Source organism: Lissotriton helveticus, chromosome 4_1 (genome assembly GCF_964261635.1).
Source record: "Lissotriton helveticus chromosome 4_1, aLisHel1.1, whole genome shotgun sequence".
In the NCBI taxonomy this organism is placed as follows: domain Eukaryota; kingdom Metazoa; phylum Chordata; class Amphibia; order Caudata; family Salamandridae; genus Lissotriton; species Lissotriton helveticus.
Genome location: NC_136063.1, coordinates 1,922,002,341 through 1,922,020,987, shown reverse-complemented (window position 1 = coordinate 1,922,020,987; position 18,647 = coordinate 1,922,002,341). Strand labels below are relative to the sequence as shown.

The 18,647-nt window shown below is 44.2% G+C and overlaps 1 protein-coding gene across 1 annotated transcript in view; it reads left to right on the top strand.

The window, feature by feature from the left end:
* MMGT1 (membrane magnesium transporter 1) overlaps nt 1-14,160 on the top strand; it is a 54,358-nt gene extending 40,198 nt beyond the window's left edge. The window contains exons 3-4 of the mRNA XM_078688579.1: nt 5,945-6,048; nt 12,562-14,160. Of these exons, the coding sequence (XP_078544705.1) occupies nt 5,945-6,048; nt 12,562-12,724 (267 nt within the window). The 3' untranslated portion in view covers nt 12,725-14,160. The remainder of the gene's footprint in view (nt 1-5,944; nt 6,049-12,561) is intronic.
* Nucleotides 14,161-18,647: the final 4,487 nt, after the last annotated feature.

The window sequence follows — 18,647 nt, the reverse complement described above, 5'->3', positions numbered from 1 at the left end:
AGTTACTAGGATAGTGTGGCTTATTGTTGGTTCCTTAACATTTTCCTCCCGTACAGGGTAGGAATGCATCCTAGTGCTCAGTTCGCGGTGCTGTTGAAATCTTTGACAGGGGTCATTTCAGTACGATGGAGCTCTTAGCCTGCTAGAGGTTGCTCAAAGGCTGCTCTGAGAACAGACCTGCATCTCGCTGCTCTGTGGTTTGCGCGCAGGCACAGATTATAGGGTCCAGCGCCGCCTCTGCCCTTCCTGTCCTGCCTGGAAGCCTTTACATCCTGTTGGGGTCAGTATTCCTACTTGCATTTAGCGGTGCCCACACAGACGTGGTTGGTTCGGTAATCAATTGTTCCCCCTCTTCCTCATTCTCCTCTACATCCAGTGCTTAGCGCCACAGGGACCGGGCCCAGACCAAAATCTTACATATACCTAGAGTGTGTAATTATCCCAGGGCGGGACCCACTACGTATCCTTCGGACACCCACAGAACTCTGCTTGTTTCACTCCACTGCCCCATTGAGAGCCTGCTCACAGCTGCAAGGCCTCTGATCAAGACCCTCCTAGAGCATCATGCAGGAGATGGAAAGGGATTACATGGAGGAAATGTCAGGCTTTATTCTTACCTTGGATGACGAATTCTGTGAGGCATTCGACTCCTCCAAACCCCAGTCTGTGAACTCTGCCATAGAACCTCTTAAGAGGCAACTTATGCAGTGGGTATATGTGTATCCGGGACCCCTCAACCTAAGCATAGAACAATCTCCGCCGGGGTGGCTTCAATTTGTTAGCAAGGAAGCCACTACCACGGTCCAACGCCTGGACAAACGCAAGCAGGAATTGGGGGTCGACCTAGTGCCTTTAAAAGGCTAAAGAAGGCTTTCTTGTTGTGCTCAATCTTAACCCCCAGATTGGGGGGGGGGGATTCCCATGATGACTCCAATGACAAATCAGGCCTTTCTGGGCTTTGGCCCACTTTTCTTCCAGCTCTAGCCCAGGTGCCTCAATCTACCCTTGGGCAGGTTGGGCCTCTGGCCCCTGAAATGCCAGACTCTGAAGTTCTCATGCACCCTTGTTCCGCTGAGTGGTAACCGACCGAGGAGGTGTCTAAGTATGTGCCCAGCCACGTTCCTAAGTCCCTGGAGAAGAAAATGAGAGCTTGTCTTTGTGTGGAATGCCCGCTACTATTCTTGGTGGGAAAAGTTGCACTTCTCTCCGAGAGAGAGAGAGAGAGATATTAAAATGCTCACCTTCCTAGGGAAATTTGTCTGAGACCCAAAAAAGGGCATTGACCGATCCTGGGGGTCCTGTAGGGATAAACGTCACGATGTTACAGCCCCCCCACCCCTCCTCTTCACAAAAGTACTAGACATGACAAAGGAGGCTAAACTGTCCTGTACCCTCATACCTCCGTATCCTTTGGCAGGTTGAGCCCGGAGGTCCATCATATTCCTGGGAAACTGAAACTGTACCCTATCAACTGAGTGGCGTCGCTCCCTCTTTATAAAGCTGGGCCCCAAATTGTGAGACCTGGCCTCATCCAAAGTGGTAGCAGTGGAACAATAGGGGTTGCTTGACAACCAGTTAATTAAAGAACTGGGAACATTTGTGTCCACATTCACCTCACTGGACAAGGCACAGGCTTCCATGAAGAGAATATTTTTCTTTCACCATTGGAGGTCCCTGATCTCGGAAGCCTTTGTCTTTCAGGCGGTGTAGGGTTTCCACAACAAATTTCTGTTCTCAAATTCCGTTTTGCTGCGTACATACTTTTGTCTTTTCGGTGAAGGATTCTGCCCTTCTAGTCTAAGAAGTTTTGAATCTGCTAGAGAGAGACTACCTCTCCACCCCATATCCACCCATCAGTATTTCTGAGCAACACCGTTCTGGTGGACAAACAGGACGGAGGCCAATGGCTGGTCATGAATCTCAGGGAATTCAACGAGTGGCTGGTCTACTGCCACTTCAAGGTGGAGGGTATTCATCTTCTGAGCGACCTTCTGTGACCAAGTGATTGGATGGTGTGGCTGTACTTCAAAGAGACATACCTCACAGTCCCTATTTATGCTCTCCAACGCAGATTCCCACAGTTTATATAAAGGGTCCAGAAATTAGAGTTCAAGACTTTACCATTCAGCCTCTCGTCTGTGCCTTGGAGTTTCACAAACGTGGTGAAACCGGTAATGGAATCTCTGCACACTCAAGGCGTCCTCCTAATGGCATATCTGGATGACATCTTGCTAATGGATCAATGCCCTAAGAGCCTGGTTTTGGTCATTGAGACGAAGTCTCTTCTGGCTCCGGCCAGGCAGAGTACCTTCTGGGATTCGTCATCAAAAAAGACGTTGAGGCTTTCCTCCCGGAAGATAGCAAAGATTCCGCAGGAGCTGCACAAAACTCTTTCAAAACAGTCAACATCCCAGAGACAAATCGTCTTCATAGTGGGACTTTTGTCCTCCTCAATACAGGCAATACCCCCAAGTCCACTCCACTAGCCCTTCAAAGACTCAATGCATTTTCCACCTTAATCCAGACTACCTAAGGAGCACAGAAGAGGACCCCCGCTAATGGCAGACTCGCTTAAAGAATTAGATAAGTGAAGTGTGAGGAAAAAAAGACCCCCGTTCAAACGGCGAAACGCGATATAGAAGAATACGGGAGGGTCTGTTAATGCGCACTTAAAATAAAAGATAACTAACGCATGCTGTGATGGCGGCGGTTTCGTAAATAAAAGGCAATTCGATAAAAAGAAACAAATGACAAGAATAGATAATACATACTACAGTTACATTCAGGATCCTTCCTTGAGTCCGCTCTGTTTGTGTATACCTGCGATATCCTTGAATTGCGAGCCTAGTAATTTGTACACCGAATCGTTAGCATCTACGCGGGAATCAATTTTAAGTAAACGTTTTGGCATCATATGTGCGATTCGAAAGAAGTCCATTCGAAAATATTTAAAATAAAGATCAATTTAAAAGATACTTTGTCAATGTCTTTGTGTAGTGTTATGTTTTGATTTTTGCGAATGACGGTCACCTGATGAAGGCAACTGGCCGAAACGCGCGTAGTTCTATTCCACCGCTTTGCCTACCTCAATTATACATCGACCGAAAATTCTGTATTTTTTCTTTATATGTGTTATATGCGAATTTATGTGATATGTAAATGAATTTGAATATAGAATGAGTTAAATTTTGGATAAATATTTGCACCAAAAATTATCTATTTATGAAAAAAGATAAAAAATAAAATACTGACTCATGTTTTAACTATGTGGTCATGAATTCTTGACAAAATATAGATGGTCGCTAGTGTGTTTCTACACCTATAAAAAAAGAAAAAAGAAAGGGCATACTGTTATTGTAAGTTTGCTAGAGTTCACTTTTTTCCAATTGTCAATGCATTTAACCTCCATAGAGGCCTGAAATTCTCTGGGGTGCTTTATCTGACAGACCAAGTAAAGGAAGAGATGTAATGGTGGCTCACACATATGGAGTCATGGAACAGGATAGCAATCTTTGGTTCAGATCCAGACATCATAATAGTCGGCCACCAACAAGTCAGGATGTGGTGCACGATGTGTAGTATCTTATCAGGAGGAAAATGGTCCGTATGAGACGAATTGCATAAAAATTGCCTAGAACTGGTAGCAGACTCCTTTGCCATTCAATGTCTGACAAGGAAACAGTGCAGTGTACTCCTGAAGTTGGGCAATATCTCTGCTGTGGGGTATATCACTCACCTAGGAGGCTCCAAGTCAAAGGTCCTCGCGGAGCTAGCCAAGGACCTCTGGATGTTTTATTTGGACAATAATGTGTCGGTCATGGTGGAATACCTTCCAGGCAAAGCCAACAGTGTAGCGGACTTGTGCCCCTGGAAACAGTCATCTCTGCACTAGAGAACAGTTGGGCACCATTCACAGTAGACCTTTTTGTGGCAAGCCTGGACCATCAAATGATTTGGTACTTCAGCTGGAAACCAGACCCGATTGCAGCTGCAACGGTCTCATTCCCTCAAGATTGGACACTGGAGCGGGGTTTGGAATTTCCCCTGTTCAGTGGTAATGAGGCTGTCCGCCCACGTGAGGCGACAATAGGCAACCATATATTGATCATACCAATTTGGAAATCGCAAGTTTGGTTCCCAGTTCTTCTGGAGCTTTACAGGGAAAAATGTGACTAACAGCATGGATGATTTAAGGGAAAGATGGAGAATACCTTGACTTTCTTAGAAGGCTGAATGATTATTGGCCAAGTCATTGGCACAGCACAGTCCAGTTATAGATCAGCATTTTTGATATGGGTTCATTGATGTCGGCAAAAAGGTGCAGATCCTACGGGGTCAGATATTGTCCACGTCATGAACTTCTGATCTTCCTTCGCAACAGAAGGCCTGGCATTTAGGACAGTTAACACCTTCAGGTCTGCCATATCAGTGGGTCTTATCCCTCCGAAGGGATATCCGATAGGTGAACATCATCTGTTGAGTAAATTCATGAGAAGTATCCGACTGCCTCTTCCCCGGAGCCGAGATACTCCTCCATTTGGGATGGCAATAGAGTTCTGAATTTGTTTCTGTCGTGGCAGAATGATTATCTCGAAAGGACTTGTATTGTAAGTTGGCTATGGTTTATGCCTGGTTTCATGCCGCTAAGTCTCAGATGTTCGAGCTTTGGACATTTCAGCTAGAGTGTTTACCCTGGAAGGGGTTAATTTCGTCCCTTCCAGAAGGACGAAGTGCAACTCCAATGTGGTTTCTTACCCAGCTTTCAATAAGATGCCCAAATTGTTAGTGACATGCTGTCTTAAGGCCTATGAAAATGTAACTGACGTGTTATGGCCTCCAGGGTAGCCTCAACACCTTATATCCCTTGGAAAATCTTTCAAGGCCCCATCATCCACAACCATTGAGTGGGTACAATGGACAGTGCGGGTTAGTAGGAACTGTGTCACAGTTCGGAGCCCACTCTGTGAGAGGAGCTATGGCTTCAAAAGTCTTCACACTAGGAGCAAGGCTGATGGATATAATCGATGCAGCTGACTGGTCCTCAGATTCCATGTTGAAGAGATTTTATTTCAAGTCCGTCCTAGATATAGCACCTTCGGTAGTGAATAAGCATAATCCTCGCCCCAGGTCCTGACATAGAATGTAATATTTTCTAGCTTTCAATTCCATTAAGGAGACAAAGGCGAGGATTATTCCACCCAAAGTTTCAAGAGACCATTCCCCACCATCGACTTCAAGGGCTATTTGTATATTATTTTTAACATACATGGATGAATTTCCTTGAGGAATTATAAGTACTTGTGTTTTTTCTTGGTTATATGTTAATAATAATCTGTCATTAAGAATTGTGATTGAATAATCAGGATTTGTTGTTGAATAATGTCCTTTGGTCGTGAGGAATACCTTTTATTGAGCTAGGTTGTTGGTATACACTTTTTGTTTTAGGTCTGGAGAGTTCCAAGCTGGAGTAAAAATGACAGATTCTTGGGCTACTGTCGCATGAAGAAAGAGGTGGCTTAGAGGAAGACACAGACTCTTATGGGACATTGTACTCTTTGATTGGTTGAAGTTTTTTCTCTTTCCTTTCCCACTGATTCATGGGAAAGGTACTTCATTAAGTTCTAAAGCTGCTGGAGGTAAAGTGGAGAAAGCAGGGCATAATCATAGTCTCTGTGTCCTTACTACAATTAACTTTCCAATACGAAAGCAAGAATATTTTTCATTACAATATTTAACAGATTGGTTCATCCTGGTTTCTCTTTTTCGGTCTCAGTTGTTTATATGACATTTGTGATTTCATTTTGGGAACCATCTTTCTTTTATCCTCCAAGATCACTTGGCTGCTGCCATTAAAATTGATTAGAAATTGTTAAATGAACACTTGTTTTTGTGTGTAATGTCTATACCGTGCAGCCCTAAATGCTTACTTTGTTTAACCTTGCAGATAGTTCTTCAAACACTATTGGCTTTTATAGTAAGCTGCTACGGAATTGTACACATCGCAGGAGAATTTAAAGACATGGATGCAACTTCAGAACTAAAAAATAAGTATGCTTTCTTTTTTTCAGTGCATGCAAAAAGTATAGTAGTCTTATCATGTTTCTGGTTATGTTTTAATTTTCTGTGAGGCAACTTATTAATTGACCATTGGGAAACCGAATGGCATATTATGTTGAAAAGGAATACTTCCATTGCATTTTAGCTTAAGAAAGTTATACAATTATAATTTGCTTTAATGTGAGAGGGTGTTCTAAGTATTTAAGCCTCCCTGTGAAATCTACCCGTAAGCAAATTGCTGAAATAGAGTTCTGGGGTAGGCCTGCCAGCTCACTTCCAGTGGATTTGGCCTGATAAATAACACATACCCTGTTCTGCTGTGTTGTGTTTAAGCTCCAGACTTGTACTCCTTTTCCTGCACTCTTTTTGCAATCTCAATCAGACTTTTAAGGCACTTGCACCATAATCTTTGGGGACTGTTGGAATTGGCATTCAATCATCAGTGGTTACCACACCCAGACATTTCTGAAAACTAGACGCCCGCTCAATTCCAGACCTGTGTGACTTGCCAACATCCCTCAATGTTTTCCAACCTAGAATGCCCTGCAGACCACATATGTATCTAAATAAAAATAAGGTTCCTTACATTTCTGTGTGGGATAACAACGCTGGCAAAAATTTCCTAACACCCAGTATTCCCCTTGGTCTCCCGATAAAAATGATACCTCATTGTGTCGGTGTGCAATGCAGAATTGCCTAAAAACATATATATTTTTTTTAAAATGTAGCGCTCACAGATCGCGGTGCTATACCCTCAACACCTATGATTTTGGCCCGTCGCAGGCCCTTCTGCCCACCTACACATGTGTGGCATCATTTTACTCGGGAGACCAAGGGGAACGCTGGGTGGTAGGAGATTTGTGCTGGCACGGTGATGCCACACAAAAATGTGGCATTACCGTTTCAGATAAATTTGAGGTTTGCAGGGGATTCTGGGTAGGGTTACGTTGGGAGAACTATGCAAGCCATACCTCCCTGGACTCCCCAGGGTTTCTAGTTTTCAAAAATGTGTGGGTTTGGTGGGTTTCCCTAAATGGCTGCTGAGCCTAGGGCAAAAAACCTATATGGCCCCCCATCTGCCTTGCAAAACCAAGTTGTTCGTGATAGGTAACTTTGATGTTCTACAATACGTTTTGGGCCCTTGCCTGTCACGGGTACTTGACCCACCTACACGAGTGAGGTACAATTTTTGGGGGAGACTTTGGAGAATGCGGGCTGGGAGAAAGTTTGTGGACTACACAGATTCCAGAACTTTCCATCACAGAAATGTGGTTTGCAAGGGGTTCCGGGTAACAGAACCTGGTGAGAGCCACACAAGTCACCACATCCTGAATTCCCCTGGGTGTTTAGTTTGCTAGGTTTCCCTAGGTGCCAGCAGAGCTAGGGTTAAAAATCTGCAGCGAGGCACTTTGCAAAAAAAAGTCTGTTTTCACTAAAAATGTGGTGTGTCCACGTTGCGTTTTGGGCCTTTTCCTGTCACGGGCACTAGGCCTACCCACACAAGTGAGGTACCATTTTTATCAGGAGACTTAGGGGAACACAGAATTGTTGAGCAACTGTTATTACCTATTGACTTTCGATGCATTTCTACCTTCCAAATGTAAGACAATGTGTAAAAAAGTCGCTTTGAAAAATGGCCTATAATTCACATACTAGTATGGGTGCCCTCAATTTCGTAGATGAGCAAATAGCTACTGATTCTAAACTCTATTTTTTTGTTCCCATTTCGGAAATACATAGGTGTCTTTGATACCTATTTTTCACTCTATATTTTACCAAATGAATATCTATATACCCGGTACACAATGAAAGACCATTACAAGACGCTTCACAGTTATTGGCTCTGGGTTCCTCGGGTTCTTGGTGAACCTACATGTCCTATATATCCTCACCACCAGAATGGTCCAGCGGATGCAACAGTATATTGCTTTAAAATAATTGTCACACTTAAAAGAAGTTACAGGTGAAAACAGCAAAACACACAAGATGATGGACGGAATGTTGCACATTGGCAAAACATTCACCCCCAGTCACTGATCTGGGTTTAATCCATGGTTATTTTGCTCACCACGCCACCCCATTTCAGACATGGCCATATGCAAATCAGTCTTGACCCTGTGTCTCATGGGAACAGTCCAGCCCGAACTGCCAAGCCATGTCTTCCCTGGACCGGAATCAAGCATCCTAGGACCGGTTTCTGGCTATCAGCTGTTATCAGCCAGGATAGCTTGACTCCAGTGGCGTAGTGAGCACGGGACCCGCGTCTGGGCATACCTTTCCCACATAGAGCGATCAGCAAAACACACAAGATGATGGACGGAATGTTGCACATAGGCAAAACATTAACCCCCGTCACAGGTGAAAATGGCACAAAGTACTGTTTTCTTAAACTCCTTTTCAATTTTTCGTATTTGCAACTGTTCGTTTCTATTAAAAAAAAATTGAAGGCGCTACACAAATGGCCCCTTGCTGAATTCAGAATATAGTCTACTTTTCTGAAATGTATAGGTTTCCAGGATCCATTATTGCTTTAATTCCCATTTCGATCCCTAACTGGAAGAAGGTTGAAAGCACAAAAAAGGGCTATGTCCCAGTAAAATGCCAAAACTGTGTAAAAAGTTTGTTTGTCTGACAAAAGTCGGTCAATCCCTGAAAGCTGGGAAGATGGTGATTTCAGCACCACAAACCCTTTGTTGATACCATTTTCAGAGGGAAAAAAAATCACGATTTCTTCTGCAGCACCTTTCCCCACCCAAAAAACTAAATTTGCTGTATTTTGACTACTTTCTGTGTGCCCTTTTGGGGAATCAACAAACCCTGGGTACTTTTAAAATCCCCATGATGTTGGAAGAAAAGGACCAAATTTGGCGTAGATACCTTATGTGGTCAAAAAGTTACAGGGGCCTAAGCGCGAACTACCCCAAATAGTCAAAGAAAGGCTTGGGGGGGCCTGAGGCCTAACAGCGAAGGGGTTAAAGGTTATTCAGAATTCCCAGATGGCCAACACATTTACTTGCATTACACATGGTGGATGACATAGTATTCCTTTGGACTGCTAGGAGGTTCACCCTGCTGGTCCATCTTCTGTTTTCACTGGCCAGCTATATTCGTTTCCCTTCTTGTGAGCAGGGAGTTCTACTTATCCTGCCACCCAGGTCGATGCTTGCCCAAGGAAACCATTCCCTACTGCCACCTTGGGTATTTGTGGCAAACCAAATTACTGACTGACGGGCAAGCATTACGTGTTGAGCACTTCATGGGTAAGCATTTTGTAGCACAGTAATTGACTGGCAAGTATTCTTCTGCACAATGTTCAATGCCGATCCTCTGTTTGCACAGTACCCCGGTGGTCATAGGCATCGGTTTGGACATGCCTACATATATTACCCTCGATTCATAAATTGAACGTTGATATTTAATGTTATTACCAATGGCGAGTGTCATCACTGCACTGTCCTCTGGGTACAGTAATGGTTGCAACTGTCCTGTTTGATGCTACAGGAATTTCAATGACTGAAACACATTATATTTCCTGACAAAGCTGTACCTTAGGGGTTAATTATCTTGGCACATAAATGTGCTGAGGTAAATAACCCTCATTTCACAAAGTGGATTTTTGAACACAGAGAAGGACATGCGTACCAAAATAAGCTTCAACTCACACCAAATGTTTTTGGGCAGATTCTGGGCTCAGTTGTGCGAGGAACAGTGACCCATGCAGCTCCCAGAGCAGCCGTCAGGCTCATAGACACCTGCTGGAATCGAAGCCTATCTCTTGCTCCCCTGCCACAATAAGATAGGGTACGAATCAAGCAAGTGACAGACGTGTTCTCTTTGCCTGCTTTCCACATTTTGCCTCCACTGATCTTCACATGCACGAGATGTGGACAGGAAATTTGCATTCTCTATGTATATACAGATGTAAACCACATTTGTCAATACTAATTTTTCTCAAACTAATGGAAATGCACACAATAGAGAAATGATCCCTGCTTATCACTGGGACCGTAGTCAGGTTTTCACCTACCATCTCTAATTCTAACTTATTTACCCATTCAGTAACACATCATATTGCTGGATTCTGCTAGACAGTATACTATTGGTTCCTAATACTACATGACCAGAGATATGTTCTTAGATGTCATGCTCTATAGTTTAAGGCCAATGAGAATAGAACAGCATTAAAAGCAACCCACATAAAATCACCAATCAATGCACTTCCTTTAAAAAATGACACATTGGTCTTTTTCAGGTTGCAGACTACCAGACAGCCTCAGCTCTCTGGTTTGCTAAAGACATCTTGGGGACTTTCAGGAAGTTGGTCTAGGAATGTATTCCACCCACCTAATTACCATTGGCTTTGTGGTTTGTAACTCACATTTTCGGATTTCTTTTTGCTGGCTTGATTAGCTTTAGGCTCTCCAGGTATAGTTTGTTCCTCCCGTTGCCTAAATCGTGTTTACTGTATTCTTCCACAAGCTTGCCTTCTGTAAACAGGCCTGTAAATCTTGTCCTTATCTCATCATGTATGCTGTGCATTCAAAGACTGAGGTCAAATTTCAGGTGCTGTCTTCCGAGGGCGCTAGTTTACTTTTCTTTCTCTGACTTTAAAGTGAGAGGATTTATGTGACCATCTTGCTGGATGGGGAGTTTTTTTCTAGCACGGGACAACATTTAAATGAACTGCATAAGTATTTCAGAATATATCCGAATTAGGAACCCAAATGAAGCAGATTTTTTAAATATTTCTGAAGTGTGGGTAACAAATACTTAAATATGATCAAAATAAATCATTACACTAGGTGGTGCCGTTGCCACACATTTTCATCTGTGCGCTGAATAGTTTTAAGTGTGCAAATGTAATGGTTGTTTAAATTTAAAATGTATTGTCTGTAATGGTAGTGTGCTAACACGCCATAATTTCTCCACTCTATGCCACTCCATGCCGCTCTGTTCTGCCCCGCTCCGCTCTGCCCCGCTTTTCTCTGCCCCACTCTACTATATGCCTCTCTACTCTACCCTCTCCCACTCTAGTCTATGCCAATGCACTCTTTGCCCCTCTACTCTTCTCCACTGCACTCTATAACACTCTAGTCTAGGCCACACCAGTCTACCTTGCACAATTCCACTCTACACCACTGTACCCTCTGCCACTCTGCAATACTCCACGCCAATGCACTTTACTCTATAACACTCACCTCTGTGCCCCTGCACTATACCCCAATCCACTGTACACCACTCTACACCCTATGCCACTCTATGCAACTGCACTCCACTCTGTGCCACTCACTCTACTCTGAAACAATCTACACCACTCCACTCCTCTTTACTCCACTCAGTGCCACTTCACACATTGTCACTGCACGCAACTCTTCTCCTAAACCACTGCCCTCCTCACCAATGCACTCTACACAGCTGCCTTACTGAGCCTTAAGTCTTACTCCCCCTCCTCTACCATCAGATCCCACTCTGTTACGGGCTATGAGAGTTAGAAAATCAGCCAGAGTGCTCCATCGATAGAGGGGATTGATTTCTCTGATTATGTTGAGGTCGAAAGAAGCTCAGGGGGACCACAAAAACGTGAACGTCCGAGACAATGGAGTTCATAGAAACTGCCCCTCAACCCTACAGTGCCCCTTGCCTATAAACCTTCGAAGGGGTCCAAGCATAAGACACCCAAGGTACTGCCTATAACTCAAAAGGAAATGTCCTTGAGTAAAACTACACCACAGAAAATAAAGCCCTCTAAGCACAACGCTTGTACAAAGCATGTGAATCTAGGGGGTGTTTCAAGCTGCAAAACTAGCATTACAGGCCAGTAACTGGTTTCGTATATTCCTTTAAAAAAAAAAAAACACTACTTGTATAGGATCCTCACGGAGAGCCAGCAGCATGAATATTAATACAGGATTATAACTCTAACTGTTCACTGTTACTATGCTGCAGCAGCTGAAAACAAGTTATTTTCCTCTCTTATGATATCTGTGATACCACAGGGAATTAAAGGCCATGTGGCCATGCTCTCAGAAAGCCTGTCAGTGCAATGTTGGCTCTTTTCTCCATTGGAAAGTAGAGAGTACAGCTCTGGGCTTAAGAGGGTGAGCGAAACTTCAGAGGGTGGTAGGGGGAAGAGGAGAGAGCGAAGGGAGGGTGGGTAACGGGAAAACAGTTTTTTTTCTTTGTTTTTTAATATTTGACACTGGGAGGGGAAGGTAATGTTAAGGTTTGTGTGGCAGGGTGCCGGATTTTCTTTATAATTGTGAATGGGTTCAGGAGAGGATGTCCAGAGGTAGGCACAGGAAACCGGAAGTAACACGAGGCAGGGGCTGAGGCGTATGAGGCTGTTGTGTATTACTCTGTAATTCGGCAAAACTGCTGAAAGCAGACGATCTGTATAGTCGCTGCCTTTCCTATTGCACAATAGTATTTGCTTGTAAATCTTTACAGTTTATTTACTATACTGGATTTTGCAGTTTCTAAATCTGTTTTCTTCATCCTTCATAGGACATTTGATACATTACGGAACCATCCATCCTTTTATGTATTTAATCATCGTGGTAGAGTTTTGTTCCAGCCCCCAGATTTGGAGGATTCTATTTCAAGCCAAGCTACTTTTTCATCCAACCCATCACTGAAGTTACGAAAACTTGAACCTTTGCGCCGTTAAGATTTTTACTGAAAATAATAGGAATGGACACTGAAATAACCTTGCAGTTTGGGATGTAAACACTTTTTTATTTTTCTGGAACAGTATTTATATTGATCTTCCAGACTTTATAACAAAAATAAATATGACTAAGGACCTTCTTTGTACACTGTTAATGAAAAATGACTGAATTGTAAAAAAGGCAATGCAGTGTAACTTATTGATACGATTATGCTGTGAAATTGTATTTGGTCTTTCATACATTAAACAATGTTGCAGTTGATCAATTTTAAGTTAAATGTTTTTGTTTAAAAAGATAACTACTTTAATGGAAGTGTAGTTTTCTCAGGGTGTAAGGGGAACCCTTTTCTTGTAACGTTATTGGCTTTGTTGCCCTGCATTAATTTTTGGGACTTGTTGAGCATTGCTTTAATTAGAATAGCTGAATACTTCAGCTATATTAAAGATTGTCATTGCCTTGTGAAGTGCTACTGAGTAGTACTATTCGTTTTCAAGTTTCTGAAGGACGTTACATTCATTAAACAGTTAATTCATTTTCAACCTAGCCACTTATTTCTTCTGTCCTAAAATTGCTTACATAGTTAATATTGATGGATTTTATTTCGTTTAAAACCCACACTTACCCTTTTTGTTAGCTTTGATCTGAAAGGAACGAAGGCTGTTGGTTGCCTCCTTTTCCAAGAACTAATAACCACCATGGCGGCAAATTATGCTGAAAATTTGATTCACACATATTTTTCCTTAACCAATGGTTTGTATACATTTTTAAGAGTTGTTTGAAAAACTGTACATTGGATAATCTGCTAGGCACTGTTGAGTGAGCAAGACTTTACTTTCTAGTATTATAAAAAGTACTACACCTGTGTTTTGTGTTCAGTTTAATGATATCTACTGGAACATGCTTGCATATACTGCATACTAATCATTTAGGAGAGATTCGCACAATGCACGAAGTTTAGTACAATATTCCCTACACAGGAATATCTAAGCACTAACCTGCAAAACAGATATTAATCCCAAAGCACTATGCCTTTTCAGATAGATCCATACCGGACTGGGTGTACCACAGGAAAGTAAGTGGCTGTTGAGAGATTTCATCCAGTAACACTATGTAAATGTAGCAGTAAACAGTTATCAAATGGAATAATTTCTGCAAAACATGGTTGTTGGTTTTATCTGTTGAAATACCATTTCTTTATCATTTGTATGTAGGGTTTGCTTCAAGTTCTTCTTTTTACAGCAACCTCCCCCTAAATGTAGGCCATTCTGAACAGGTATTCCTGATACTATACCAAACATTGTTTAATGTTGCCTGCGCATAAAATGATCAATTTCATGGTTCGACCTTGTAGGTCTGCCCAGCATGTTGTAACTGATTTGAAAGTCTATTAACTTGTTATTTTTTTTTAAATAAAAGAGCTGCTAAGAGAAAGTAATATTTGCATTTGATTTATATGCAACCAGAAATTAAACTGGTCACTGTTAAACTTTATCCTCTTGAGGTGGCCAGTAGCGCCTCTGTAATTCTTATCATGCTTTTTTGTTTTGTTAGGGGAATTGACCCAGTTTGAAAAACCAGCTCAAAATGTTCCAAAAGTGGAGGTAATTTACTGTAGTTTAATCTTTTAAAATATTGCGCAGATCCTGATACACCTCAACTAAGCACTTCTCTATGCATCATGTCTTGGAATGTTAACGGCCTCCAGGACCGTTTCAAGCAGATGGCTGTCTTGCACTACGCGCAACGCCTTTGGGTGGACATATTACAGCTACAAGAGACACACTTGCTGGGTAACCGTTGCCCCTTTGTAGCGCGCTATGGATACAACAGGGCGTGGCCTCGGGGATCCCGAGGGGTGGCGATTCTGGTGAAGCGCTCTCTTCCCCTTGTCATTGTGCAGACAACTCTTGATGCCCAGGGTACATTTGTGGCCCTCAGCGGTGAATTTCACGGGAGACCCATCAACATTGTATCGCTCTATTCTCCTCCCTCATTGCTAATGGCAACACTAGCCAAATCCGCAGATCACCTGGCATCCCTACCACTGGATCCCACTTACCTTGGGGGTGATTTCAATGCAGTCTCCTCACCTGACCTCGATACGACCGGTCCCCCTTCCCCTAGTAGAATCACACAGGCGCAGCAGCTGAGGACCTGGTCAGAGTCCCTGGGTCTGTGCGATGCTTGGCGTATATGGCACCCACATTCTAAGCAGTTTACACACACTTCGGCAGCACATCACACGCAGGCATGTATTGACACAATTTTCGTTCCATCAACAGATTGCCTTACAGTTCAGGATGTCGCCATCCTCCCACGTGGTATCTCTATCACTCCCCGGTTACAACTATACGAGGCCAGACCCCCATCTTTCTCTCGCAGACATGTTGGATGTCGGGGGTGACCTCCTCCCCAATTTAGACCCAGTCAACCAGAAAGATCTTGATCGCTCAATCACGAGTGAGGAGATAGAGGGAGCGATTGCCCTCGTCTCCTCCGGCAAAACACCAGGCCCAGATGGTCTCCCTCAAGAGTATTACATGCAGTATCGGGACATTCTCTCTCCGCATCTGGCGGGGCTGTTTCGGCAGACAGTTGAAAAGGGCTCATTCCCGCATGAGACAGATATGGCCTCCATTGTGGGTCTCCTCAAGTCCCAGCCACCCTCAACACAGTGTGCGGACTACCTCCCTATTTCCCTCATTAACCATATCAATGCTACAGCAATTCATCCTCTGTGCTGATGATCTTTGAATCCCATTGTTCATGACGAGCTCAGCTCGTCATGAGCACACAAGCAGTGTACTGCATGACGAGCAGAGCTCGTCATGAGCATGGAAGGGGTTAATACCGAGGTTAAATTGTTTGCCACGGTCCTTGCCCAACGACTCCAACCCCATTTGGCCACGCTGGTCCATCCCGACGTCACCTTGGCACATCGTCATCTTCTCACTCCATAGTTCGCGATTCTTCTGGTGGACTTTAAAAAACCCCAATCCACCCAATCAAATGCCTTTTCAGAGGATGTCCTTGATAAGATGGGATTGGGTCCCCGTTTTCGTGCCATGGTTAAGGTTCTTTATGCCTCCCCCGCACCCTGGTGAATGGGGTTCTGTCAGAGCCCTTCTTGGTTCGCAGGGGAACAAGACAGGGTTGTCCCCCTATCCCTCCCTGCTTTTCGCCTTGGTGATGGAGCCCTTGGCATCCATGATGCGGTCGTGCGAACATATGCAGGGATGGGAGTGGCCCAACACCGACCCAGACAGAATTGCACTCTATGCGGATGACGTCCTCATCTACTTGGCCGATCCCGCCGGGTCAGGCCTCCATTGCCTCTGCATTCTGCACCTCTTTGAGCAGACCTCGGGCCTCTGGCTGAACCCTGATAAGTCGGCCCTGATTCCCCTCCACGTGTCCCGCAAATGTTTTGACTGGCAGTCCAACATTCCTCTTCACCGTCAATAGTTCAAATATTTGGGGATATGGATGACCTTGCTCCCTGAGCTCAGCTGGGCCCTCAACGTTGCTCCCTTGGTGAAACGGGTTAAGGCGGACCTCCAGAAGTGGCAACCATTGCCCATGAACCCCATGAGGAGGATCGCCCTATTTAAAATGATGGTGCTCCCCTGCTTCTATGTATTACAAAATTCTCCCGTAGGCTTTCCCAGGGCCTGGTCCCGTGAACTTGATAGCTTTGCCAGAAAGTTTTTATGGGGGAAAGGCAGGGCCCGATTGGCACTCAATGTCTGTAGGATCCCCTCGTTCGATGGGGGCTTGGGAATGACCCACCTCTATTTGTATTCACTGGGGACCTGGCTCAAAGAGGTTAACACATTGGAGGGTTTCAGGGCCTGGGATCTCGTAGGCATTTCACAGCTAGGCGATGTGTGGGTGAGGAATCACATGCGGTCCTTCGGTGACCTTCAAAACAGATATTCCTTGCATCAGTCGCAATTCTATAGGTATTTGCAGTTGCGCCGTGCCCTCCACACCCACCTTGCGACAGGTACACATCTTCCCGACCACAGCCCGCCTGAGGCCCGGATAATGTTCGGTGACCTGGGGAGGGGTGGCATCTATCGCACACTGATCAACAATGCCCCCACTTCCTTGGACCGACTGTGGGCTCATCGGGAGGGTTGGTGTGGGCACCTTGGATGTGGATTGGCATGGTGCCCTTATGGCTCCTAGGACGGTCACTGCCTCTGCTGGATTGCGCTTGGTGCAACTATATTATTTACATGCTGCACATCTCACCCGATGCGCCTTCACCGAGCTGGACTCCGTGTAACCTCCGCTTATGCTAGATGTGGTCACGATCCCGCAGACTTTTTCCATATGGTATGGGTATACCCCCGCTTGGAGCGGTTCTGGGGGAGATTGAGGAGGAGCTCACCAAGGTTTTGGGATGGGAGGTCCCCCAAGACCCAAAGCACTCGATCCTGGGCATCACTGATAGGATGGATGGGTCTCGGAACGAAAAGTTGTTTTACACTACGGCAATAGTGGTTGCAAAAAGACATTGCTGCCTCCTGGAAGCACTCTGAGCATTGGACGATGGAGGACTGGGGTGGACTGGTGTGCCAAGCAAGAGAAGGTTATGTATGAGGCTCGTGGATGTCCTAACAAATACTGTAGGGTTTGGGGGAAATGGTTGGGGATGTGGTTTAGTCATTAAGGGAATGTCCAACTTTATATTCATATGCTCTTACCAATGTTTGTAAACCAGGTGGTGGTAATTTCTTATCTTAGTCCTAGAATTTCATGGCTTAGGCTGTATGGTTTGTATATTTCTTTTATCAATTCAAATAAAAATGTGTTTATCAAAAAAAAATATTGTGCAAATTGGTTAGAAATGGAGAAGTTTTGGTTCCAAGATCTGATTTTCTCATTTTTTAAAGCTTACCAGAAAAATAGCCTAGGGTTTGTCCCAAGCAAGAATCTTCAGTTCACTTTGTCACATTAAATCACACAAAGATTCTTCAAAAGACTTAAATATGATGGCAGAACCTTAAGAGATCTAGTCTCTGTTGCTTGGCGTCGATCCAGTAGTTTTCCCTTGGCCCTGATGCAAGCATACCAATTTGAACAGGGAAAATACATCTTTTGGTGAGCCACTCGCCACCAGAGTATGCTCTCCCCGATGTAACACACCACCTCAACACAGTCTTCCAAAAGTGCAACCCAAGATGGAGGTTCCACCGGTCTCCCAAGTATTTCCCATTGTGTAGCACTCATCCTCTGCCAGTACATACTAATAACGGGACAGTTCCAGATGATATGAAAGATAAACCCCTCTAGCTATCTTAAGCATGTGGGCACAGGGAGCTTTGTCGCTTGCTGTAGCCTCCAGTGAGGTAAGTAGTAAGTAAATATTAAAATTTTAAAAAGCAAAGTTGCGCAGGGATAACTAGCAAACTTGGGGCTATACAGGTATTTCTCCAATCTCATCGCGGGGGTCAAGACATGCCCCCTATTTTGCTTTGTACCCCAGGAAGAGATCGGATGAGGTAATGCCCAGTGGTTTATAGATCTGGGATGTCAAATCCTCCCTATACTTTTTTATCTAAGGGATCCATAACAGGTTTTGCCTTTAGCAGACTGAATTTGGGAATGTCCAAGGGAATCCTAGTGGTGCGCAAGTGCATGGCGTAGCTGCAAATTGCTATAAAACGGGGCTTTTTGTTGGTCAGATTCAGCCTGGAGGTATGGCTTACAGTTTATACTTTCTCAGTAAAACTGCATTTGTGGGACAACTGAACTTCAAAACTGTGCGAGACTGAGTCCACACTCTCCATCAGGATATGTTGGCTAGTTCAAAGTGCACCATCTCTACCCTTAACCTAGCACAGTAACAGGTGGTATGTGCAACTTCAGAACATGACAACCCTGCCTTCCCAAGGAAATCGCGGAAAAAGATTG